Consider the following 22,692-nt stretch of genomic DNA (forward strand, 5'->3'; position numbering starts at 1 on the left):
TCCATTCTAAATAACAATAATAAACCCCAAACACAAACATAACTTTAAATTATTCTTGATTTGACCCCACAAACTCATCTTGTGTGCCATGATAATGTTTCTCTTCATTCCATCACTTACCAAAACAAATCAGATCAGATGTTCATTCCAGACCTGATCTCAAGTCTTCCTCACATTCCTTCACTTGGTTCAGTGTCCTTGTTATTAAACTTTCATTGCTTTTCCTCCTCTTTCTGGATGTTTCTGTGCAGACGGACTCTTTCACTCTGACTGGTGTTGTGTTGTGATCATATTGTTGTATATTTCACAAAATGCAGTTGTACAAATATTTACAGTTGAATGATTTCAACTAATCAAAGTAAATCAGTCATTTTTACACCATTATTCGTCCATGTTGTTATTCCATGAGTCTCATTGATGATGGATGTTACTCTTTATGCATTCATTAAACTGTCAGCTCCCACATGTTAATAACACCATGAAATTTCAGTTAAAAAGCTACATGAACATGAAAGGTTAATTATTTAGTTTTCCCAGGTTATTTTCTTGTATACATAAATTAATAACCCAAGTAAAGCCAGTAGTGCTTTGGATTAACACACCATTATCTGACCCTCATTTAAAATTTTGGTTATCTCAGTACTATTTCATGCACTCTTGTAAGTGTTGCAGTGGGGTATTTCATAACATGAGTGCCCTCTGCTGGGAAGAGTTAATGTAGCACCCCATGTAGTGTTGATTTGTAATGAACTATGCCATAATGCATTAAATAAAATGTTTTTTTCTAAATAAAATCGAAATAAATCCATATAGTACCTGTAAGATAACCTCCAACTAAAAGACCAAACACTTGATGACTATGATGATGTAGATTTGCTGTAAAATGTTGAATAGAATAGAATAGAATAGAATAGAATAGAATAGAATAGAATAGAATAGAATAGAATAGAAAGAACTTTATTTTCATTGTAACAAGTACAAGGAAATTGAAGTCACAGCAGCAATCGAGGAAAAAAAAGTAAGAAAGTGTATAAAAAGTGCAAAAAGGTCCGTAAGAAAATAGATGCTGACAGCTTGTCCATCATTGTCCAGTTCAGCCAGCCTCCACCTCCACAGGGTCCAGGGCTGAGCTTCCTCAGTCATGCTCCATCTCTGTCCCCTGGATCCTGTCTGCTCACAGCAGGTGAAGTTCTTCCAATGAGGCGTTGGTGTCTGATGTCAGCTCCATTAGCCATGTCTCTGAATAGCATGATGCTCCTCTGCCCTCTAGTATTCCCTCTGTTACTGGGTTAGCATGGCTAGCTTGTCCATCTTATTGGAGATAGACCTTACATTTCGAATAACGGTGGATGGAAGGACAGGTCCATGTCACCACTTCTTAGCTCTTAGCTCACACTTAAGAACCAGCACGTTGTCCTCACCTCCTTCTCCTCACCTTGTGGGAAGACATGCGGCCTTACACCAGTTAACATTGACATGCTACAGGCTGCTAACAGCTGAGTTTGCATGTAAACAATGCAGCCATGGTTACATGTAGGATCTCAAGACAAACACAGGAGGAAAAGTAGTAAAAATATCACTGAAGCCACAAAAAGTATCCCAGTAAAACAGTAAATTTTTCTATAAACCTTTAAATAAGAGTTTTTTATAAAGCATTTTATTGATATTGATCTCTATCATGTCCGTCTGTTTTTTCACTGTCAGCCAGAAGTATCTTTCCCTTCCTGCCTCTCAGGTTGGTTCACCTGCCCCCCTCTCTCTTAAACTGAAACTGGAGACCCTCTCTGTGCCTGGTGTCAAAGTTCAACCAGATTGAATTGTCAAATTGTGACCTGAGGGTGGACTTCACCTGGAGCAGAGTTTCATCTGATGACGCATAGAGATAATCTAATCGAAGGTTCATTGAATACAGGAACACAAAGACAGTTCAGAGTCAGACTTGTGCTTTAGGAGTCATCACATCTACACATGACAAAATGTGTCACATAATCCTCTATAAAAACTTGCAAACCTCTACTTCTGAAGACCACAGTGTAAGCCTCAGGGGGTGTCCTTAATCTGCCTCACCCAATAACAGGGATGAGGATCACCTGTGATGTTCTCCTCATCTGACAGAGGTCATATCAGGAGGATGAAGTCTACCTGCTCAGTCACAGAAGGTCAACACCATTGGTTGATTTTCTCTGAATGAAGTTTCAGTTTGGGTAAACTACTTCTCATTTCTGTGTTAGGCCAAGTTCATTTGTTTTTCTGTCCTTTGATAGATTTAGAGGGAGTTTTTAGGGACTCTAACTTCCTAAAGCATTTTTCAGAACACAGAAATTTCCCATTTGTCTTTGAATTTCACATTAGGTGCTGTTTTTGTTGTGTTTTTTTTCCAGCACCATTACTGCTGGTCTTCAGGGTTTTTGATGAAGGAGAAATGTAAAAGTACAACAGTTCTTTGCAGAGAGCTCACAGACCAAACTCTGGATCTCAAACAGTTAGTTGTAATCTACAATTTAACCACTAGATGCTGCCAAACATTTCAGATTATTCCCACCAGAGGACAGAATTTGTGAACAGACATTTTTGGATTACATTTAACACAAATGTTTGGAGGATCAACCTTACTTCATTCAGTTCCCATAATGTAACTTATACTGGTTGGGACTCACTTTTAAAACCACAGGCTGTCAGTCATAAAACTAGTCTCAGTAATGTTTAACCCTGATGAGTTTTAAAGCCTGATCATGTACTGTGTCTTGTTAAAAAGCTGAGGCTAACACTGGGTTTTTATTTCAGAAACAGGTTGTGTTTTTCTTTTAATGCAAAAAGCGTCTTATTGCTGCAACATTTTTACTTGTTTTAAATTATGGAGACCTTTGTCAAGCTCCTGCACAGTGTCTCCATATGGTTGATACTGCCTACCACGCCATTAGTGTACCATTAGTACACTTTTATCTATTAGGCAGTTCTTGGCCTGCTTTCCCACTATTTATGTTTTTATCATGCAGAACAGTAGCGTACAGAATTCTCTGGGTTCTCAAGACCTCATCACGCTCTCTGTCCCAAATGTTTGGACAGAAGTTGGGAAAAGGGCTTTTGGGTACTCTGCTCCCCCATCTTGAAAGCAGCTGCCGAACAACTCAAAGCTCAAGGAGCTGCTGTCCTTAAATGTTTTTAAATCTAAAATGAAAGATATGGAGGCTGGTTCTATCAGATGTCAGTGTTAGCTTGGTTGTTTAAATAGTTGTTTCCCAGAAGATGATTTGATTCTTGTGTTTTATTGACTGTGCTTTGTTTTTTTTTTTGTGCCTCTGGGGTGCAACTTTGTGTTTTCGCTGCTGCCTGTCTTGGCTGGGTCTCCCTTGAAAAAGAGGTTTTTAATCTCAATGTGACCAATCTGGTTAAACAGAGGTTAAATTGATTAATTAATAAATTAAACAAATAAATAAATAATGGAAGTGTCTATCTTTGAACTCATCTCGAAAAAAATAGCAGAGGTAGCGTTAACAAAATATCCAGGTGAAACAGTTACACCTGATGGCTGGGCCCAAATATGCATATGTACTATTGGGCTTAATGTGATCAATTTTAGACTCCTGTTTCACCCAACTTACTGAAATTTCATCGGCTATTGACTCCCACATTACAAAACTCTTCAGAAAAGCAGCAGTCAGCTGATTTCACAGGATTTATACTCATGATTATAACACACATGGTGACTTTGTGTTCTCTGAAAAAACTTGAATAAGTACGAGGTTTGTTCGTAAATAAGGAACCTGTGCTTTAGCTCAAACCAAAGCATGATACTCACTTTAAGATGTTTGAGACATTGTTTTTTCAAACACTTATGGTTTATAGAATAAGGCAAGTCATTGGTTTTGCAATATTAGGTTTTATATCTTTAACAGTTTATTTTGGTGTTTGAAAGACATTTTTCGCCTCCTGTTTTATCTGCTGCTTTTCCCAGAAGAAATGTATCTGTTGAAATGACCATTTGTAATATCAGTCCTTTTGGCTCCTGTTTTCCCTTCATGTACTTCTTATTGGTCTTTAAACTGATGATACTAAAGCCTCTTCCAGATAAAATCTGGTTTTAAGTAATGGATATTAATCTAGACATGAATGAAAACATACAAATACATGTTAAAATCACATGTTTTCTGCAGATAAACTGAGCTGAGCTGCTCATGCATGACAGCACATATCTCAGTCTATCAGCTGTGTGGTGCTCAGTGGTTCTTGTTAAACAGTATCTGCTCATTGATTGCGAACACGAGGGGCCGGACAGTTAGTGAGTGCTACACTCAGGCCTCTCAAGTGACACAGCTCTCAATAGTATCACTGTCCGTCAGCTCCACACGATGGCTAAAGTTCTCAGACGACAGCCTCTCATGAAGGACCTGACCAACACAGGTAGGACTGTGGAGTGTGTGTGTGTGTGTTTTCCTTTAGGTTGTCCTGCATTATAGCTAGTGTCTGTGGAGATGCATGCAGCCAGTTTCTAATCATCACATCTCTTCTCTGCTGAGAGCTTTACATTTCTAAAAGCTTGTTAGGTACACAATGGAATGATCATTATTATGATCATTTAAAGTGTGCAGATTTGCATAACATACATTTCAATGATCAGTCCTCATTATGACAATATTATTGTTATGTGGTCTTCACTCTGTCAGATCTTTTTTCTTAAAAAAACAAAACAAATATCATGACTTGTTTTCTGGGAGTAAAGGGGAGTCAGCTAAAATCTATGGAGCTGTCCCTTCAGCTGAAAGTTGCTTTTTCTTGATGTTTTACTACAACAAAGTTTGCAGCCCGTCTTACATAATTGTTTTCTACATCTGTAATCTTACACCACTACTTCTCTCTGCCTCTCTCCTCCTTAAGCTCAGCTAAGCGGTAGCTTCTGCTCTGAATCTTTGTTGTTGAAAAAGTGCTCTTCTCATCTGTGGCTCCATATGGATCTGCTTACTGCATGCGTTGAGCTAAAGACTAACACAAAATCAGATTTAATTCTACAGGACAAAGGTAGAGCTTAGGAAAAACCTTTATTTCAGCCTCTGTCTGAAATGTTTTGTTTAAGCTGCTGTCTCTTTAAAGCTCCCCGCCCCACAGACCCCGTTTCCTCTGATTGGTCAGCCTGCTAGAGGCCTGTCAGGGGTGGAGCTTTGGGACAATCTTGATGTTTGAGGCCCAACCCTCCAATGTTTTTTGTTATCTGCTCCGGTGGACCAATCAGGTCAGACTTGCTCCTGATTGGTCAAAAAAGGGAATCGCTGACGTCGGCAAATCACGGAAATTCCAAACAGCTCATTTTAGGTCAGGATTTTACATTCACAAGCACTACTAAGTACAGGTTTGGTCATTAAATATCACATGTAAACACGGCATTCAAACTGGGCTCCTCCTCCTTGGCTCAGTGCCAGCGGTAGCGAACACCAACAGCCTCCGACTGTGACTATGTTAACATACTTGCTAGCCAAGCAACCACCTGTAGCATCGTGTTTCTACGTGGGAGAGACTCGAGAGCCTTGCACCTAGCTTGGCATATTAACACAAGCTAATCACAGGATTTTGACACATACCCAGTTTGCAGAAAGCCGACTAGCATTGTCCCATGCTGCTCTCCAAGTGCCCGAAAGCGAGTGAAAGTTGAGCCAAGCTTCACTCTTGTTTAAGAAAAAGCTTTATCTGTTTGGCATTTCATTTCACTTTGGTTGTGTTTTTCTTCCACATTGATGCCACAAATGTATACAAGCCCAGAGGAGGTGACTGAGCAGGATTATTCCTACAAAAGTGGACAATCAGCTTTTAAGATAAAGCTAAAGGCACTTTGGTTCCCAGCCTCTTGATACCACTAAAATTACTTATTTTGATGAGTAGAAGGAATACTCTGCAGACATTCAAACCCCTTGAATCTCCTAAACAAAGACCAACTATGGATTTTTAACCTTAAAACAAGCTAGTAGACGCTCAGACTGACCAGTTTTATTTATTGTTTGTTTTGAAAAGGTGGTGACTTCTTGCATAATTTAGCTTCTGGTGAACACTAAAACCTTCAGAATCAGTTGTCTGTCCTTGTTTATTCTTGAACAGAAGCCTACAATTTAGACACCAACAGCTCCCAGAGATTGCTCAGACAACTGGGTGAGCAGCTTCTTAAACCCCTCATAGCTGAATCAGGATCTCCTCCTCTGACGGTCTGAATTGACATCTTTAATATAAAAGCCTCCAGGTCACTCTATCTCCCTCTGCTGTGCTCTTTCTTTCTGCTTTGGTTTCAGATTTCAATCTCTCTTCTCATGATGATCACAGATGATTGGCTCTTTTCATCACCCTCTGCCCTCTTATCCCCCATACAGCAGCTACCCAGCATGCAGCAGGAGCCTGGGCTCCAGGCCAGGTCCTCAGGTGCTGCCCTCCATCAGGACTTTTCATTCACTGAGAGCCACGTCTGCAGCTCCAGCTCTTTGTCTTCCACATCAGCCAGACCATCCCATCCCATCTCCAAGCTCCTGAACCCAACGAAAACCTGCTCAGACGCAGTCCATCATGTCCTTCAATGGCCCCCTTCATCACAGTAACCACACACACATGGATATCCAACCCGCCTCCAGACACAGGTCCACACACAGTTCTCACACACAGAGTGGGAATCACAAAAGAGGTCAGTGATGCTACACACAGCACCATATGCAACTTTGACATCCTGCCGCTAGATGGGGCTGTAGCTCTGGTTATTAGCTACTTTTTTAATGCTCTAATGCTCTACTACCCTGATGTAAACAAGCTCAGATGACAAATGGTATCACAGCATGAGTGGCTTTGTTTGTAGCCACAGTCTGCAAACTAATTTCACATCTTTTATTTGCAGACTTTGTAACCCATGTTTAGCCATGTTAATAGCGTAGTTTTGAGATAAAAAGGGTTGAATTTGTAGAGTAGAAGATGTGTTCTGCTCTTGAAAATCTGCAATGTAGTAATCTAGAAGTGTCTATTTGAGTAACCAGGAAATGGGGAACATCTATGATCTGAAATGTAAGTGTTAGTAGACTAGTGATAAACTCATGGAGCTAAGACAGCATTAGCCTTGCTTTACATAAAGCCGTGCAGCAGGGGAGGATCAGCTTTAAATTCTCGGAACATATTACGATGCGTTTTTCTTTCTGAAGTTCAGTTGAACTAGGCTTGTGCATGAAAATGCAAAGGGGACTTTGACCCTTAAAAAGTCTACGTGGGAGAGACTCGAGAGCCATGCACCTAGCTTGGCATATTAGCACAAGCTAATCACAGGCTTTTGACACATACCCAGTTTGCAGAAAGCTGACTAGCATTGTCCCATGCTGCTCTCCAAGTGCCCGAAAGCGAGTGAAAGTTGAGCCAAGCTTCACTCTTCACAGCTGTAAATTCTCTGAACATATTACGATGCGTTTTTCTTTCTGAAGTTCAGTTGAACTAGGCTTGTGCATGAAAATGCAAAGGGGACTTTGACCCTTAAAAAGTCACTTAAGTTCCTGTTTGAATAGTCCTGAGGATGTTAAAAGCGACAACTTAGCGTAGTGTGTCTTCCAATCTCTCCGGCAAATATCCTCAGTGTAAGGTTAAAGAAACAAAGCTGTGGGCATTGATAAATTTCTTCTTTATTCGCAAGAATATTTTTAATAGCAATAGAGGCAAATGCAAAACTTTGCAATATAACAAGTGCAATATGAAATAAAGCTGCAAGCAGCAGAATTGGGCCCAAGCCCGTCGGCCAACATGTCCCAATTCGGGCATGTCCTGGTGGCCACATGAACCACAAAATGTGGCTCAGCCAAAAGCCAATGGTCTTGGCATGATAGTTATGCCCAAAACCTTTCAGGCCTATAGTTCAAAGTAGCAGGAGAGGCTGCAATTTTGTGCCCCTAGGTGGCGCTGTGGAGCATTACTGTTGGTGCAACCAGTGATAGAAATGCACTCAGGCTGTGACACTAAAGTTGTGTGTACAGTTTGGTCGTGATCCAACATTGTACAAGACAGCTATTGAGATTTTTATGAAACAGCCAAAATGGTCAACTTTGGCGGTCGTTTATGGATTCATAACTTTTCATTGTCAATGTGTGTAGTTTGCACAAGCCACATTTGGAGTTGATCGGATGAAAAACCTAGGAATTGTTTAATGTAATAAGTAGGCTAGAAATCAACAAAATCCAAACTTTGTGTCCATACATCGAACTTTCCGTTCAAAATACACTATGGTCGTAAAAGACTTTTTTGTAGGGCTAGGCATGATAGTTATGCCCACAAAATTTCAAGCCTGAAGCTCAAAGTAGCCGGAGGGGCTGAAATTTTGAGCCCCCTTGGTGGCGCTATGAAGCATTAATGTTTGTGTAAACAGTGATAGAAATGCACTCATGCTGTGACACTGAACTTCTGTGTGCATTTTGGTCCTGATCCAACATTGTACAAGAGAGGTGTCAAGATTTTCATGAAGTGACAAAATGGTCAACTTTGGGGTCATTTGTGACCACGGCCTTTAATAGTCTATAAAGCCTTTGATAACTTTTCATCTTCAATTTGTGTAATATACACAAGCCAAGTTTGGAGTTTATCTGAGAAAAAAAACCGAGGACTAGTTTGTTCAAATAGATAGCCTATAAATCTTCAAAATTCGATGTTTAGGTCCAAATAGCAAAGTTGATGTTTGTAAATCATGTTAGCCGTAAGAGACTTTTTTTTAGGGCTAGGCTTGTTGGTTATGCACACCAAATTTTAGGGCTGTAGCTCAAAGTAGTCCGAGGGGCTGTAGGTTTTAGCCCCTAGGGGGCGCTATGTAGCATTCATTTTTGGGCTAGCAGTGGAATCGTAAATTTTTCACCAGAATTAAATTTTGGGGCTGGGTGTGTTCATGTTTTTTCCAAGTGAAAGGCCCACAATTTGGGGTTAAAGGCGCACATGGAAGAATAATAGTCACAAGGGTTTCAATAGGGCTCTCACCCAACTGTTAGTTGGCTACCTTGAGCCCCAACTTGCCATTGACAAAGGTGTTAGAGTGAGCTGGCTGTTATTTTTCTACATGTCATCTTCTTTTTTGTGTTTCTTCCTCAGTTATGTTTTTTCTTTGTTTTTCTCAGAGTCTAATGCATGTATACTTTAAAAATGATCAAAAATGCATTACAGAAGGTTTATCATGTCATTTTTGATGACATTTCAGCCTCATAAGTGTTATATTTCACTCCCTGCTTTAACTTTAAGTGATGTACACAAACCTCACAGAGAGGCAGCTGAATCCTGCAGCATGCTGGATGCACTGTGTTTTACATATTTACAGAATACAAAGTCTCAGGCTATCTGCAGTCTTGATTAGTGTGTTTATCTGAATTTATATTCAGTTGTATGTTGATCTTGTGTTTGAAACTGTTTGTCAGATAACGGAGTGAAAGCTGAGGCCTCTTCAGCTCCACCGACCCCGGTCAGAACCTCCAGGACTCACAACGAGCTTCACAAGGAGCTGCTGCTGGCTCATAAGAAGTAGGTCACATGTGTGAGGCTCAGAAAGCTTTCAGATATAAACAGGTTAACTCATTACTAATATTTTACCTCTGTAACATGTGGACATGAACAAAGAGCTTAAAGTCTTTACAGCTTTCTGTAACATGTTCATCGTACAAACGCCTCTCGAGCCTCTCTCGTTGGCTTTTCTTCTCTGAAGCAGGCGTCATTAAGAATACATGAGAGTCTCAAACCTGCAATCATACACCTCCTCTCCATGCTGCTGCAGTGAGTGAGGCTGCAGGGAGCACGAATCTGTGAAAGGTGATCTGTTAAGAGGAGAACTGACCTGGCTCCACTATCAGCGTGTCCTGATAGCTGCACGCTCAACAAGTGAAAGGAAGAGATGTTTGTGATGCTGCTGGTTTTCCCTACTAATCCCAAGGCTGTTTTAAGAAACTACGAGGCTTCTGGATTAAACTGAGAAGTTACAGAACAGAGCCTTATCACAGATCTAAAAAAATTCTCTGTATCTCTGAAAACATCCAGACTTAACTGTAGCTAACATTTGCTCTGTCTCTTCCTCTATGGGCTCAGGGGCCTGGCGCTGAGCAGCAGGTCAGAGCTGCAGCAGGCGCTGGAGAAGAGGAAGAGGGTGCAGAGCGACCGCGAAGAGGAGGGACAGACCAGGAGCCCTCTGGAGGACGTGTTGCTGCGACGACAGCAGAGACAGCAGGAGGTAACACACCTGTCTGTAGGTACAGGTTAGAACAGGGGTCTGCAACCACTCCTTTCATAGGAGCCATTTACCTCAGCTCAACTGGGTTAGAGTCATTCTGACGCCACACAATCTGTTTCATCTTCTCGATGAAAAAAACAAGTGTATGAAACCCTAAACATAATCAAAATCTAATAAATGATTTTTTTAAATGAAGTTTTTTTGAGTTGATAGATAGTACAAGTGATGTCATTGTTTTTGATCTAAAATTTTGCAATAATGACAAAAAATTAGCAATTAAAAAAAAATAAAAAAAATGCAATGATAATAAAATGTAACAAAATTTGCAAAAAATATTGAATTCCAAAATGTTATGAAATTTTCAAAAAGAATTGGAATTTGCAGAAAATTCTTGAAATTTGCAGAAAATTCTAAAAATGTCTTGAAATTTCTAAAAATTGCTGAAACTTCAAAAAAGTTCTTAAAATTTTTTTAAAAATTTGCCACTTCAGAAATTTGCAAAATATTAAATTTTCTTTTCACAAATTTCAAACAATTTTGATGAAACATAAAAATGCACAAATTAAAAAAAAATAAATAAATAAACTGAAAAAAAAAATCATTTTTTTAATTCAATCCTAAAAAAACATGCAAACATAACAAACAATTCTAAAATTTAAAAAAGTTACGACAATTTAAAATAAATACACTAACCTGAATAAAATCTGGGCTGCACGGTGGGGCCATGGTAAGTGCTGCAACCTCACAGCAACAAGGTCACTGGTTTGGGTCGGTGGGCCTTTATGTGTAGAGTTTGCATGTTTTCTCCATGCATGCCTGGGTTCTCTCAGGGTACTCTGGCTTCCTCCCACAGTCCAAAAACATGCTCAGCAGGTTAATTGAACATTCTAAATTGTCCATAGGTGTGAGTGTGTGAGTGAATGGTTGTCTCTGTGTCAGCCCTGTGATTGACTGGCGACCAGTCCAGGGTGTACCCTGCCTCTCGCCCAATGACAGCTGGGATAGGCTCCAGCCACCTGCAGCCCTGAACAAGATAAGTGGTTCGGAAAATGAATGACAAATGAATGAAACTTGAATGAACAAGCAAATTATGATAATTCTTGAGTGTCATAAAAAAAAAATATTGATTACACTGCTCAACCCATCATATTTTTTTGTTTTTCTTGTCTTGCCACACATCAAGCGCATTTATTAAGCTAGCACATTGTCAGCTACACAGAATCCAAATCTGTATTTTCATCCAGATTTGTCTTTTTGTAGATGTAGTTATCTTCCCAGGGCTATAAAACTTGAACTTCGCCACAGTGCATGGAAAATTGATGGGCTGTTGATGTTGTAGGAGGTGAAGTAGAGCAGTGGCAGGCTTTATCGACAGATGTGATGAATATTTAGTTCAACAAAATTTTAACGCATGATTTTATTTATTGTCAATTTCTTTGATCATTAATACCCTCAGTAAGAAAAGCAGGATGCAGACCCCTGGGTTAGAATCTGTGGGAGAACTTATTTTATTTGGTAGAGCTCTGCAACTCATGAAATCCCTAAATCAGCTAAAATGCAGTAAAAACAGAACACTCAGAAGCATGTAAACAGGAAGTGTCAGGATTACATTCTCCGCAAGTTTTCTTCCACATAGTCAAACATTTCAATCCCATTTTGAGACTTTTTTACATCTTTTCTCTCGTCAGAAGGAGAAGGAGCTGGATGTTAAAGTTCAAGAGGAGGCTCAGCTGATGGAGTTCATCAGAGTTCGACAGAACCTCAAAAAGATCCACTCAGCGATCCAGAACAAGGCTGCAAACTCTTAAGATGCTGCAGAGACTGTGCACAGAATGTGACAAGAACTCTGTCCACACTGTGTTTACTGAAGACTTCCTGCCATCATCATTCCCGGCCAGGAGGAAGAACAAGGTGCAAGAAAGATGAATCGTCTACAGTCAAGAGTGACAGAGTCCGTTTTCAGATGGAAACACTGTTTGTTTTATAGCTCTGTATGAAAATGTCATCTCATTCTTTGTGTACGTCAAACATTTGTATGAAACACTGCTTCTTCTTGAACTTGTTATTTTTATTTCTGATGTTGTGAATGCATGTTAGAGATTTCTTGTCCCACTAAAAAAGAAAGTGTTCATGTTTTTCTATTAAAAGAGTGAAACTTTTGTAGTTATTAATTCTTTTGACCTTGATCAACAGAAATAGACTGGATTCTGTAGTGAATGATTTATTTTGCAGAACACTCAATTAACTTAGCATCAGTGAGAGTGTGCAGAGAGAATGATTAGATGCATGTTCGAGCGGATAGTGAAAGGTACACTGGCCAGGAAAGGTCCTTAAGATGCAGGCCTGGGTATGCAGTCCCAGAGAGAGAGAGAAACAGTCCCAAACCCTCTGAGGACTTCGGTCTCTGGCTCTGAAGACGCATCATTATTTTGAGGGAGACACCATGGAGCAGTGAACTGCTCTGGGGCGCCATCTCCTGTATGTTATGGTGGCTAGCCTTGGAGAGTCAACATGAGGATCATCACTCTGCAGTCTGATTGATCATGGCAAAAGCTTGAAGCTACTTGATTCAATAGAAATAATTTAACTTTTGCATAAATTGCAGAAAAATAATCATGCAAAATAGATTCATTTATTGAAATTATTTGTGGCAATAATAACAAAGCACCATTTTTTAAAATTTGCATAAGCTTGAAATTTTCTCTTCAAAGTATAATTTCCAAGCACAGTAAAATGATGTCAAAAGCTCCATCTGTATGAAATAAAGTAAAATTAATCTGCTGAAATAAACATCACAAAAAACGCGGGGAGAGAGACATCCCAACATTTTATATATTCAAACATATTTAGAAGAACAAATCAACATGAGCCTGCTTCCTTTCCTCTCAGGAGTGTTGTCACAGATTTTGTTATCCTGTACTCAGACTCTGCAGGATTTACCACCTGAGTGTTGACCCCTGTCTGTCTGTCTGTCTTCGGGTGGTCTTTGAAGGCAGCACCTGCCCTGAGTCGTCTGTGAGTCCTCCTTAAAACTCTCTGTCACTCCCTCCTCCCTCCTGACAGGAGTCGCTGTGCTAACCCGTGAGGCTTTGCTTTCTCGTCCTCATTGTGGATACATTTTAACAATAGATTAGTAAAATTATTACCGTTCATCCACAGAGACCAGGTCTAAAATCAGAGGCTTGACCTTTGACCTCTGAGATTACTCTCCAGCTGCTGCTCAGAGGCAGGTGCTGTCTGTCTGTCTGTTCTGCATAGTGTTAGCCGTACAACAAAGATTTATTACCCATAGTCCCCCTCTCACCCTCCCCTCATGCAGAGGACTCCTATTTTAGTCAAGGGCACACATTTGGAATAGCTCAAAGTGATTCTATTGTCATGTCGACATACGACTCCTTCATATATGCGATGACTTTATTGTAAGAGAGGAGATTTTAAGTTTTTCTTTATGTTTGATTTGATGTGAGCAACAGCGGCCGTCCTTCACAATGTACAAACACAGAGAGCCTGAAGTGTTTATGGTGAAATGGATATGAGTGACCTAACAAGCATTCTCACCGATGCCCTGCCGATTGTTGGCAGAGCTTTCTAACAGATCCTTTTCTCTGAGCACCAGGAGCCTGACCAAGGAGTAAAAATACGCACACACAGGGCTAATGGAAGGGATTGAAATTAGGTCCACAAAAATCTAAAGACTGTTTGTGGTTCCTCGGACTCCCTCTGTCTTTGGTAAAAGAGCTTTCAGTGTTTTTGTTCCTTCATCTTGGTTTGAGCTTCAAGGCCATCCAAAACTGGACAATCTTGTTTGCTTGGACTATTTTAAAACTAGAATCAAGGATCATCTGATGAGCCAGTGCACTTGTTTTACTGCCAAACACCGCTAATTTATGAACTTGATGAATTGTTGATTTATGCTGTCTATTGTCTCTGCCTTGACCTTTGGGTGAAACCTTCTTGTGCTGCTGTCTTGGCCAGGACGCCCTTTAAAAGAGATCTTGCATCTCAATGGGAGTATTTTAAGTAAAAATAAAGGTTAAATGAAAATAAAAATTCATGATAGTTCATCTCATATTTGGTCATTGGTCTGAACTCTATCTAAGGAGCCATATAAAAGGTGGAATGAACCGCTCTATTTGGCTAGTTTTGAGGTGTAAATGGCCTGCTAAAATGTATATTTGTTTAAAAATGTATATGATAAATGATCTTATGCATGCATTTTCTTTTATTATGTAAGCATGTATTTACTTTAAAAAATGTTAGAATTTTGGATATTGGTAATAAAAGTTGGCAGAGTTTCAAACGGTGAGGTTAAGTGTGTAACAGTAATCCCCAGTCAAGACTGACAGCTGAGAGGGAAACAAGACTTGCCCAATCTGTGACATCAGAGATGTCACAGATTTCAAGTCTGGTTTGTTTCATCCTGTGCAGAAAGGCTCCATCTGTTTATTGCTCTCTTTTGCAGTTTCAGTTTGAAGCAACTGTTGTTTTTTGCAGTTTGCTGAAATAAAATGCGATGAAAAGTTCGCTTCAATAAACACTCAGAGCTGCAAGCCCCACCTTAACACTATGATCCTCCCTGAAAGTCTGACCATCATGCCAGGATTTTTGCGGAGTGACATATTTTACCCAGCACTCAATTAGTAGTATGTATGGAATAAGCTGGTCCAGGTTGTGAAAATTCAACGTACCCTTTCAGGACTTAATGCAGCTGAAATAACCTTTGTATCTAATTATTACCTATTGATTCATATTCAGGGCTGCACAGTGGTGCAACAGTCACAGCAAGAAGGTCACTGGTTCGATTCCCAGCTTCCCGGCCGATGGCCGAGTTTTCAAGTTCTCTCCATGCATGCGTGGGTTCTTTCTGGGTACACCGGCTTCTTCCCACAGTCCAAAAATATGCTAATCTGGTTAATTGACCACTCTAAACTGTCTGTAGGTGTGAGTGTGTGCGTGTCTGTCTGTAGCGCCGTTTCCACCAAGCAGACTGGTTCGGTTCATCAGATCCCCAAATAATCGAGACGAGCCATCCAACTTTTAGGGACCCTTTCGTATGGGACAGACTCAACTGATCCGCTCTTGGAAGGTGGAGCTACAGCACTGCACTGATTGGTCAGTAGAATCGTCACGTACCCCGACAGTAGTTGTATTTCTCCTGGCGGCACACAGACTTCTCTGAAACAAAGCTCGATTGCACTTTGTATCAAAGAGCTACATGCCAATCACAGAGAGGACAAAATGCTGCATGTCTTCCATCTATACTCTTTGTTTACTGTGTTGCGTTTTTCTTCTCCGTTGGATTTATTAGCTGGGCACGCTGTGTTGCGCTGCTACAGCGTCACGCTTCTGTTTAACAGCTGTGGCTTTTGCCATCCGGCTTACACACCGCCTACCATGAGAGGGCACAGTTTTGCTGTGGAAACGCAAATGGGATCAGGCTTAACTGTACCGAACTGTGCCAAACCGTACTGAACCTAACCGGACTGCTTGGTGGAAACGCGGCTTATGTGTGAGCCCTGTGATTGACTGGCGACCAGTCCAGGGTGTACCCCACCTCTCGCCCAATGACAGCTGGGATAGGCTCCAGCCACCTGCGACCCTGAACAGGATAAGCAATTCAGAAAACAAATGAATAAATGAATGAATGATTCATATTCTACTCATACCAAACATGGTATCAGATCCTCAGTTATAACTTTTGTGTGTATTGTACTCAAATTTGCAATCTCCACTTAATTTAACATCTCTAAGAATGCAAAAACCCATAAAAACAATCTTCTTTATAATTGATAATTATTTCAGGCAGTAAGGGGTTAATGATGGCCTGAACTGGTGACGGGTAAAGCTCATACCCTCAAAGAGAGGACCCCCCTGTTTAGTTCTGTTGTTAATGTCCCACTATTGTTGGGAAGCTTCTCTGGTTTCCTATTTATAACCCTCTTTCTCTCTGTGTGTCTCTTTATCTTTGCTTCTCTCCTGTCACTCCTCCCTCCATCACTCCTGGATTCTGCGGGATGTGTGGAGATCTTTTTTAGAGCCGCTCTCACTCCTCCCACATTAAAGGCCGAGGCGGTCACTTGCTGTCAGTGTTTGTCTTGTGTGTGAGAGCAGCAGCGGTGGTGTGTCAGAGGCCGGGAGCCAGCAGCAGCAACAGCAGCAGCCATGGATGATGTTTACAAAGCAGCGGTGAGTACACGTAAAGACGAAGGTGATGGGACGCTTAAATGCATGAAATCTGAAATAAGACATCTAAGTTTGCTCCAAAGTAAAAAAAAAAAAAAAATAGAGAAAGCAAACAGTTGTCTGCATGAAACAGAACAGGAGGCGTGTGCTGGCACATGATGAGTATTTGACAGTAACAGGTGTGAGTGTGATTCAAAGTCATGTTCAACAGGCACGCATCAAAAACAGCCACACTCTGAAATCTAAGACAACAGCAAAGCAGATGATCACCTTACTTAACCTTTGTGAGGATAAAAGTTGTGTTCCCAACATATCTTAAGTTTTTTGGTCTTTTTTATCTAATTTTCAAACTAATTTGCTCACCTGAACAAGAAACAAATCTGGAGGGAGCAAGAAAAGTTGAAATATTTTGAATGTTTTGCATGGACTTTGCAAGGTTTAGAATTATGACAAAAATTAAATTTGGGATCCAAATTTCTGGTTTCTGAACACAAAGTTTGTCGAAATTTGTTCGTCTGATCAGGGCTGTAGCTTCTGTTGGGACTCTGAGGTCATGCCCTTGGTTGTTGTTTTTTTTCGCAGCACGTTATTCTTCAAGATAAGGGGGAAAGTGTCTTTCAAATATAAATCTTGTTGGATTTCTCAAACATGAGCCAGCTGTGTTTCTGTATTATTTTAATTAAGAAAGGTATGTCTGAAAGAATAAATTGTTTGGACACAGATTTTATCTGTTAATACAGAGTAAATACAGAAAAAATATCATAAAAGAAGATGAAAGTAGATAATTCAGTGGAAAATTACACCTTCTGTATGTAATCTTTTTGTGATTTCTGCCTTATAAATCTGGAATCAGTCCATTTTGAGCAGAGTCTGTGTATCGTTTGAGTCAGACGACACAGAGACAATAGACCAGATAAGCTCAGCCACTGCGGTTGGTTCATATCTGTGTCTGACGCTGGAACAAAGAACAGTTGGACAGTTCACGAGGAAGAAGAGCCAGGACAGCTGACGGCTTTTAAACAGCTCCAGAAACCCCCACACACCTCCTCCTCCCTCTGCCCCCTCATTGTACTCTGTCAAACAACAAGAATAGTAAGTGAAGAAAGCAGAGTGACATCGCAGACATGCTGCTCTGAGACCGGCACAGGCGACAGATTATCAGAGTGGTCAGCAAGCTGAAGGTCTGCTCGGACTCCTCAGCGATATTCATAGAGTGTGACTCATTTTACTCACGGACAATATGTTTGAATGTTGAATGAAATGTGTGTCAAAGCTCTGTGACTGCACTAATACCAGAAAAATGGACCGGTTTTATGTCCAGTGCTGCTTTTGAGCCTTTCCTGTTTTTCATGCTTAAAGCTACTGTGAGGAACTTTTGATCTGTGATGATCTTGGCGCCCCCTGTAGGCCAAAGTATCTCTAATCACTTTGCTATCTTATCTTAACTTCCTTTAACAGACAAATCTGACTCTAAGTGTAAATATTTCATTTTTAAAAGTAAAACAGGCTGTTTCAGCGTGCTGTCAATCACCTAGTCTGATGCCTACCCACTCACAGCAGTTTCAGACTTTAAAATCTAAATGTTCTGTACAGTTCCTGATGGTCTTGGTTGTCTTTGTTGATCAAAAATGCACAAACTGTAATTTTGATCTGTTTCAACCAGTAAAAAATAAAAAAAAAAATAAAAAAAAAAAAAGTCCTCACAGGAGCTTTAATGTGTCTGTTGTGGTGTCTGTCTTAAGTCCAGCCCAGGGACCTCAGAGAATAGCTGCTAATGGGCAGACTCTAACAGAAATGTCTGTTTAAGTTCCTCTTTTTTGTAAATTTGCAGCACATAAAGAAAGATCTTGAGATTTTAAGATGAAATGCTCATCCTGTTTTTCCCCCTGAAGGTTGAGAACTTGACAGAAGAGCAGAAAAATGGTGAGGAAACCCTTTAATGCTCTAATCACCACTTACAAACCCTTATTATAAAACACTAACCTTCTTTGACAGTGATTTATGTTCACAAGAAACAATGCAAGATCACCTCTCAGAATTTAATAAAAATAGATCAATAAATGTGAAATAGACAAACATGCTACATGCTCATACTCTCCATATGTGAGCCTCTGTTTTTAGGATGACATCACTGATACAAACTTTATCCCCCAGCTGCTGAGCAGACACACCTAAAGCCCTGACCCTCCCATCACAGGAACTTTCCTCTCTAATGTGGGTTTATCTAATATCCCTGCTGAAACACAGCTGGAACTCTTCCAAGGGCCTTTAAACAGAAGGTACCAGGTACTAAATTTGGTCCCTGGCCCATAAAAGGTATTTGCTCTATGGCAACAAATGCCAAAAAGAAAACGGACACACATGTTCAGTGTTGCGCCCCTGATGCAGCCATGTCATTATTTTCACCTGAAAGTACAGCGCCCCCAAATGGCAATGGCCTGAAATGGCAAAAACCGACATTTATCGGGTACATATTTGAACAAAGTAGTCCTGGGGTTTTTCTCAGAAAAACTCCAAACTCACCATGTGAATACTAGAAAAACTGAAGATCAAGAATCATAATAGGATTGTTTTAATTTTGTAGGGCATGGCCACAAATGACTGCCAAATTTGACCATTTGGCAGCTTCATGAAAATCTTGATAGCTGTCTTGTACAATGTTGGGTCAGGACCATAATGCACACATATGTTCACTGTCACAGGCTGACTGTATTTCTATCACTTGTTGCGCTAACAATAATGCTCCATAGCGCCACCAAGAGGCTCAAAATTTCAGCCCCTCCAACTACTTTAAAGTACAGGTCTGAAATTTTGTGGACGAAACAATTGTGACAACAAACTATGCCTAGACCTACAAAAAATGTCTATTAAAACCATGGTGAATTCGAAACAAGAAGTTCGCTAATTGGAAGCAAACATCAGATTTTCACAATTTCTAGCCTATGTATTACATGGCACAATTCCTAGGTTTTTCGTCTGATCAACTCCAAACATGGCTTGTGTATACTACACACATTGACAATGAGAAGTAACTAATGGATTTTTGCTAAGTCAATGGGCGTGGTCACAAATGACGGTCAAAGTTGACCATTTTAGCTGTTTTATGAAAATCTTAATAGCTGTCTTGTACATTGTAGGATCAGGACCAAAATGCACACAGAGGTTCAGTATCACAGTCTCAGTGCATTTTTATTGCTGGTTGCACTAACATTATTGCTCCATAGTGCCACCGAGGGGCACAAAACTGCAGCCCAAAGGGGTTAGAGGAACCACAAACAGCAACCGGGACATGCCCAGACAGGGACATTGGCCGACGGGCTTGGGCCCAATATTGCTGCTTGCAGCTATATTTGGTATTGATATTGGATAAAAACATTGGAAATGGAGCCAATATATAAAATAAAATAAAAGAAAAGAAAATAAAAGAGATCTGTTTAGATTGTTTTCAACTGAAGTAAATAGAAATTGGCTCCTAAACTGATTTTTAAAGCATGCTGTTTGTGGACACAGGCCCCTAAGCCTACATACATTTGCAAAAGTGTCTGCACCTTAAAAATGGTTGGATGGTAGAGGAACCTTATAATTGATCCTTTTACCATTGAAGACCCTTGAATTGTCCTTACACCTTCATTGTGTAGTGTTTTTACATGGCCTGATTCCTTGCATTTATCCTGTTTTTAGCTTAAACAGCACGGGAAGCCAATCTGCAAAAACCTTTACCCATATAAAGTTGTTGTTGTTGTTGTACAGCACTTGAAATGTGAAGTATTTTACACTTAGACAAATAGGGCCTAATCCTTTAGACCCTAAGGTACGGCATTTGAGAGACTTTTAGGTCACTTTACAAAAAAAAAAAAAAATCATTTAACAAAGCTCTTTTTGTGAATATAATCATATTGCACATCAAATTAAACAGGAGAAACTCAACAAACGCAGTCAAGTCAGACTTCAGACAAATCATCTGTTCACTTGAGAAACACTTGAATTATTACTCTGAGCTGGTGTCACAAATGCATAACTGAAACCTCTGAACAAATTTCATGATTCTTCCCTTTATCATGCCACCAGATGGTTCATATAGACTTAGTAGATGCAGAGATATACTCTTTTCAAATTGGGTATGTCAATTTTTAAGCAGAGACCCAACAAAGAGGCCAGGACTTATAGGGTAAAGGAGCGCACACTTCTGTTTCACTAAACCGCTCGCTGGGAGACATCACACTTCTCAAAGAAGGCTCTGTCAGTCACTAATAGAAGAGAAGAGATGAAGCAGATGCAATCCTATACAACGAAGCTTTTCCAAACACAACATTCCTAACAGTTGCTGTTTATTCTTCCAGAGTTCAAAGCCGCGTTCGACATCTTCATCCAGGATGCAGAGGACGGCTGCATCAGCACCAAAGAGCTGGGGAAGGTGATGAGGATGCTGGGACAGAATCCAACCCCTGAAGAGTTACAGGAGATGATAGACGAGGTGGATGAGGATGGTATGTCAGCAAAAATATCCCTGTAACATCATCGCATTGTGGACATGAGAAGAAGTTAAAACTCAAAGCGATATTTGGTGTGAGTGTGACTTAATGTGTGTGTGAACAGGCAGCGGTACGGTAGACTTCGATGAGTTCTTGGTGATGATGGTCCGCTGCATGAAGGAGGAGAGCAAAGGAAAATCAGAGGAGGAGTTGGCCGAGCTGTTCCGCATGTTTGATAAGTAGGTGTCAGTTTTTTATTCAGCTTTTTATCAAATAAACCAAAGCTGTGCCAAACTAACAGCTCAGTGTTTGAAACACCAGGAACGGAGATGGATACATAGACTTAGAGGAGCTGAAGGGCATGCTGGAGTCGACCGGGGAGGCCATCACAGAAGACGACATCGAGGAGCTGATGAAGGACGGAGACAAAAACAACGATGGGAAAATTGATTATGACGGTACTTCAGACAAAATAACTCTCACAGTTAACATACAACACATATCAGATCCAGCATTCACCCTTGGATGTACAGTGTTTTCAGTTTTTCATAAAGGCCATAATTCTTCAGGGGTTGACACAATTAAACAGTTCTTCATAAGAGCTTTTAATGATTTAACCCTCTGTGCTTTTCTTACCACAGAGTTCCTGGAGTTCATGAAAGGTGTTGAATAAAAGATTCATCTAGAGGCTGTTGACTGCATCATGATCATCATCTGAGGACATTTTCACAAAGACAAACCCAGCTCCAGTCCTCAGCAGACCTCCGTCCTGTCAGCTGATCTTAAACTACCCCACCAATGCACTGAGAGGTTCGCTGAGATCTCTTTAGAGACTGCTAGAATCTTTGTTTCTGATAGTGGTGATAACCCAGAGTGTGAAACACAAAGAGTATTTTCATTAAAAAGATCTGCATTACTGCAGCTGTTGTCTGTCATCCTTTGTGATCCGTTGTGTTGTTCTAAACAGACTGGTTGAGGCAATTAAGCATCAGAAGAAAACCTGGTGAACATAGTTTTCAGTGGTTTGGGGTCATTCTCCTGGAAATATGCACTTCTTTTCTCCTTCAATTTGTATCTTCTTTTCAGTCCTTTTTCCCATTTCACCTTTCTTTATTTTAAATTATTTGGACTGTGACCTGCACACTCAAAACCAACCGAGAGTTTTCTCCCATTTCTGGTGTAAAATGTCAGATAAGACTCAATATAAGGCATATTCTCCAATAAATAAGTCAATATTTGTAATATTTCTCCTAATGGGGGGAGAAAAATGCATTCAAGCATTGACAAGCAATGTTTTTTTCCCTACTGGCAGAATTGACTCTCATCTTTGACTTCTATTATCATGAAATAAGATTTTAGTCTTGACCTTAAATTGAGTACAAGAAATGTCAGTTGGCTGCACTTTTAGGAAGTGAACCTCTCTGACGACCTCTGAATGACCCAGGAGGGAAAACTGTCTCTTCAGGTGCAGCTTAAGTGCCACCTGTTTCATGAGAGGATAAGGTGAGAAGAGATTTATCTTTGAGGAAACAAAGGGAGCATGCTCACACAGAGGGATGCATGCAGGTGCTGCCACCTAGTGTAGAAGCTTGTTATAATAACTAGATTCTGTCACTGTACCATCTTTGGGACAGATATTATGTTTGTGTCCCTTATATTGTGTTTGTGTCAAATTTGACCTGTTTTCAAGTTTAGGTTTGAAAAAAGTACCATTTACTTATTTTTATCGTGACAAGGCTTCATCTGGTCCTCTGACACAACAATTTTAACACAGCAGAAGAAATGTTCAACAATTTAGTAATTTTTTAAGCCTCAAAAAAAAAAAAAATTGACATTTGT

General features: G+C 40.2%; 2 protein-coding genes across 2 annotated transcripts; both read left to right on the top strand.

Moving 5' to 3' along the window:
- The first annotated feature begins 4,349 nt into the window (after positions 1-4,349).
- On the top strand, positions 4,350-12,006 carry LOC141798837 (protein FAM107B). The gene is made up of 4 exons (XM_074680701.1): positions 4,350-4,401; positions 9,396-9,498; positions 10,057-10,198; positions 11,887-12,006. Exons 1-4 carry the CDS (start codon positions 4,350-4,352, stop codon positions 12,004-12,006), a joined length of 417 nt encoding a protein of 138 aa, XP_074536802.1.
- A 4,248-nt stretch (positions 12,007-16,254) lies between these two features.
- LOC141799508 (troponin C, slow skeletal and cardiac muscles-like) lies at positions 16,255-21,719 on the top strand. Its single transcript, XM_074681758.1, has 6 exons — positions 16,255-16,384; positions 18,274-18,304; positions 20,722-20,868; positions 20,978-21,092; positions 21,175-21,311; positions 21,495-21,719. Exons 1-6 carry the CDS (start codon positions 16,361-16,363, stop codon positions 21,524-21,526), a joined length of 486 nt encoding a protein of 161 aa, XP_074537859.1. The 5' UTR covers positions 16,255-16,360; the 3' UTR covers positions 21,527-21,719.
- Positions 21,720-22,692: the final 973 nt, after the last annotated feature.

The sequence above is a fragment of the Halichoeres trimaculatus genome, unplaced genomic scaffold, assembly GCF_033239565.1.
Source record: "Halichoeres trimaculatus isolate MK-OKI-2021-1 unplaced genomic scaffold, fHalTri1.1 fHalTri1_scaffold_11, whole genome shotgun sequence".
Classification (NCBI taxonomy): Eukaryota; Metazoa; Chordata; class Actinopteri; order Labriformes; family Labridae; genus Halichoeres; species Halichoeres trimaculatus.

What these genes read in the sequence shown, in the direction of transcription:
- LOC141798837 (XM_074680701.1), top strand. Translation starts at nt 4,350, where the DNA reads ATGGCTAAAGTTCTCAGACGACAGCCTCTCATGAAGGACCTGACCAAC. An exon ending in GAAGGACCTGACCAACACAG is followed by an intron (nt 4,402 to 9,395) that starts GTAGGACTGTGG and finishes ACTGTTTGTCAG; the next exon opens with ATAACGGAGTGAAAGCTGAG. An exon ending in GACAGCAGAGACAGCAGGAG is followed by an intron (nt 10,199 to 11,886) that starts GTAACACACCTG and finishes TTCTCTCGTCAG; the next exon opens with AAGGAGAAGGAGCTGGATGT.
- LOC141799508 (XM_074681758.1), top strand. Translation starts at nt 16,361, where the DNA reads ATGGATGATGTTTACAAAGCAGCG. An exon ending in GACAGAAGAGCAGAAAAATG is followed by an intron (nt 18,305 to 20,721) that starts GTGAGGAAACCC and finishes TTATTCTTCCAG; the next exon opens with AGTTCAAAGCCGCGTTCGAC. An exon ending in AGACGAGGTGGATGAGGATG is followed by an intron (nt 20,869 to 20,977) that starts GTATGTCAGCAA and finishes GTGTGTGAACAG; the next exon opens with GCAGCGGTACGGTAGACTTC.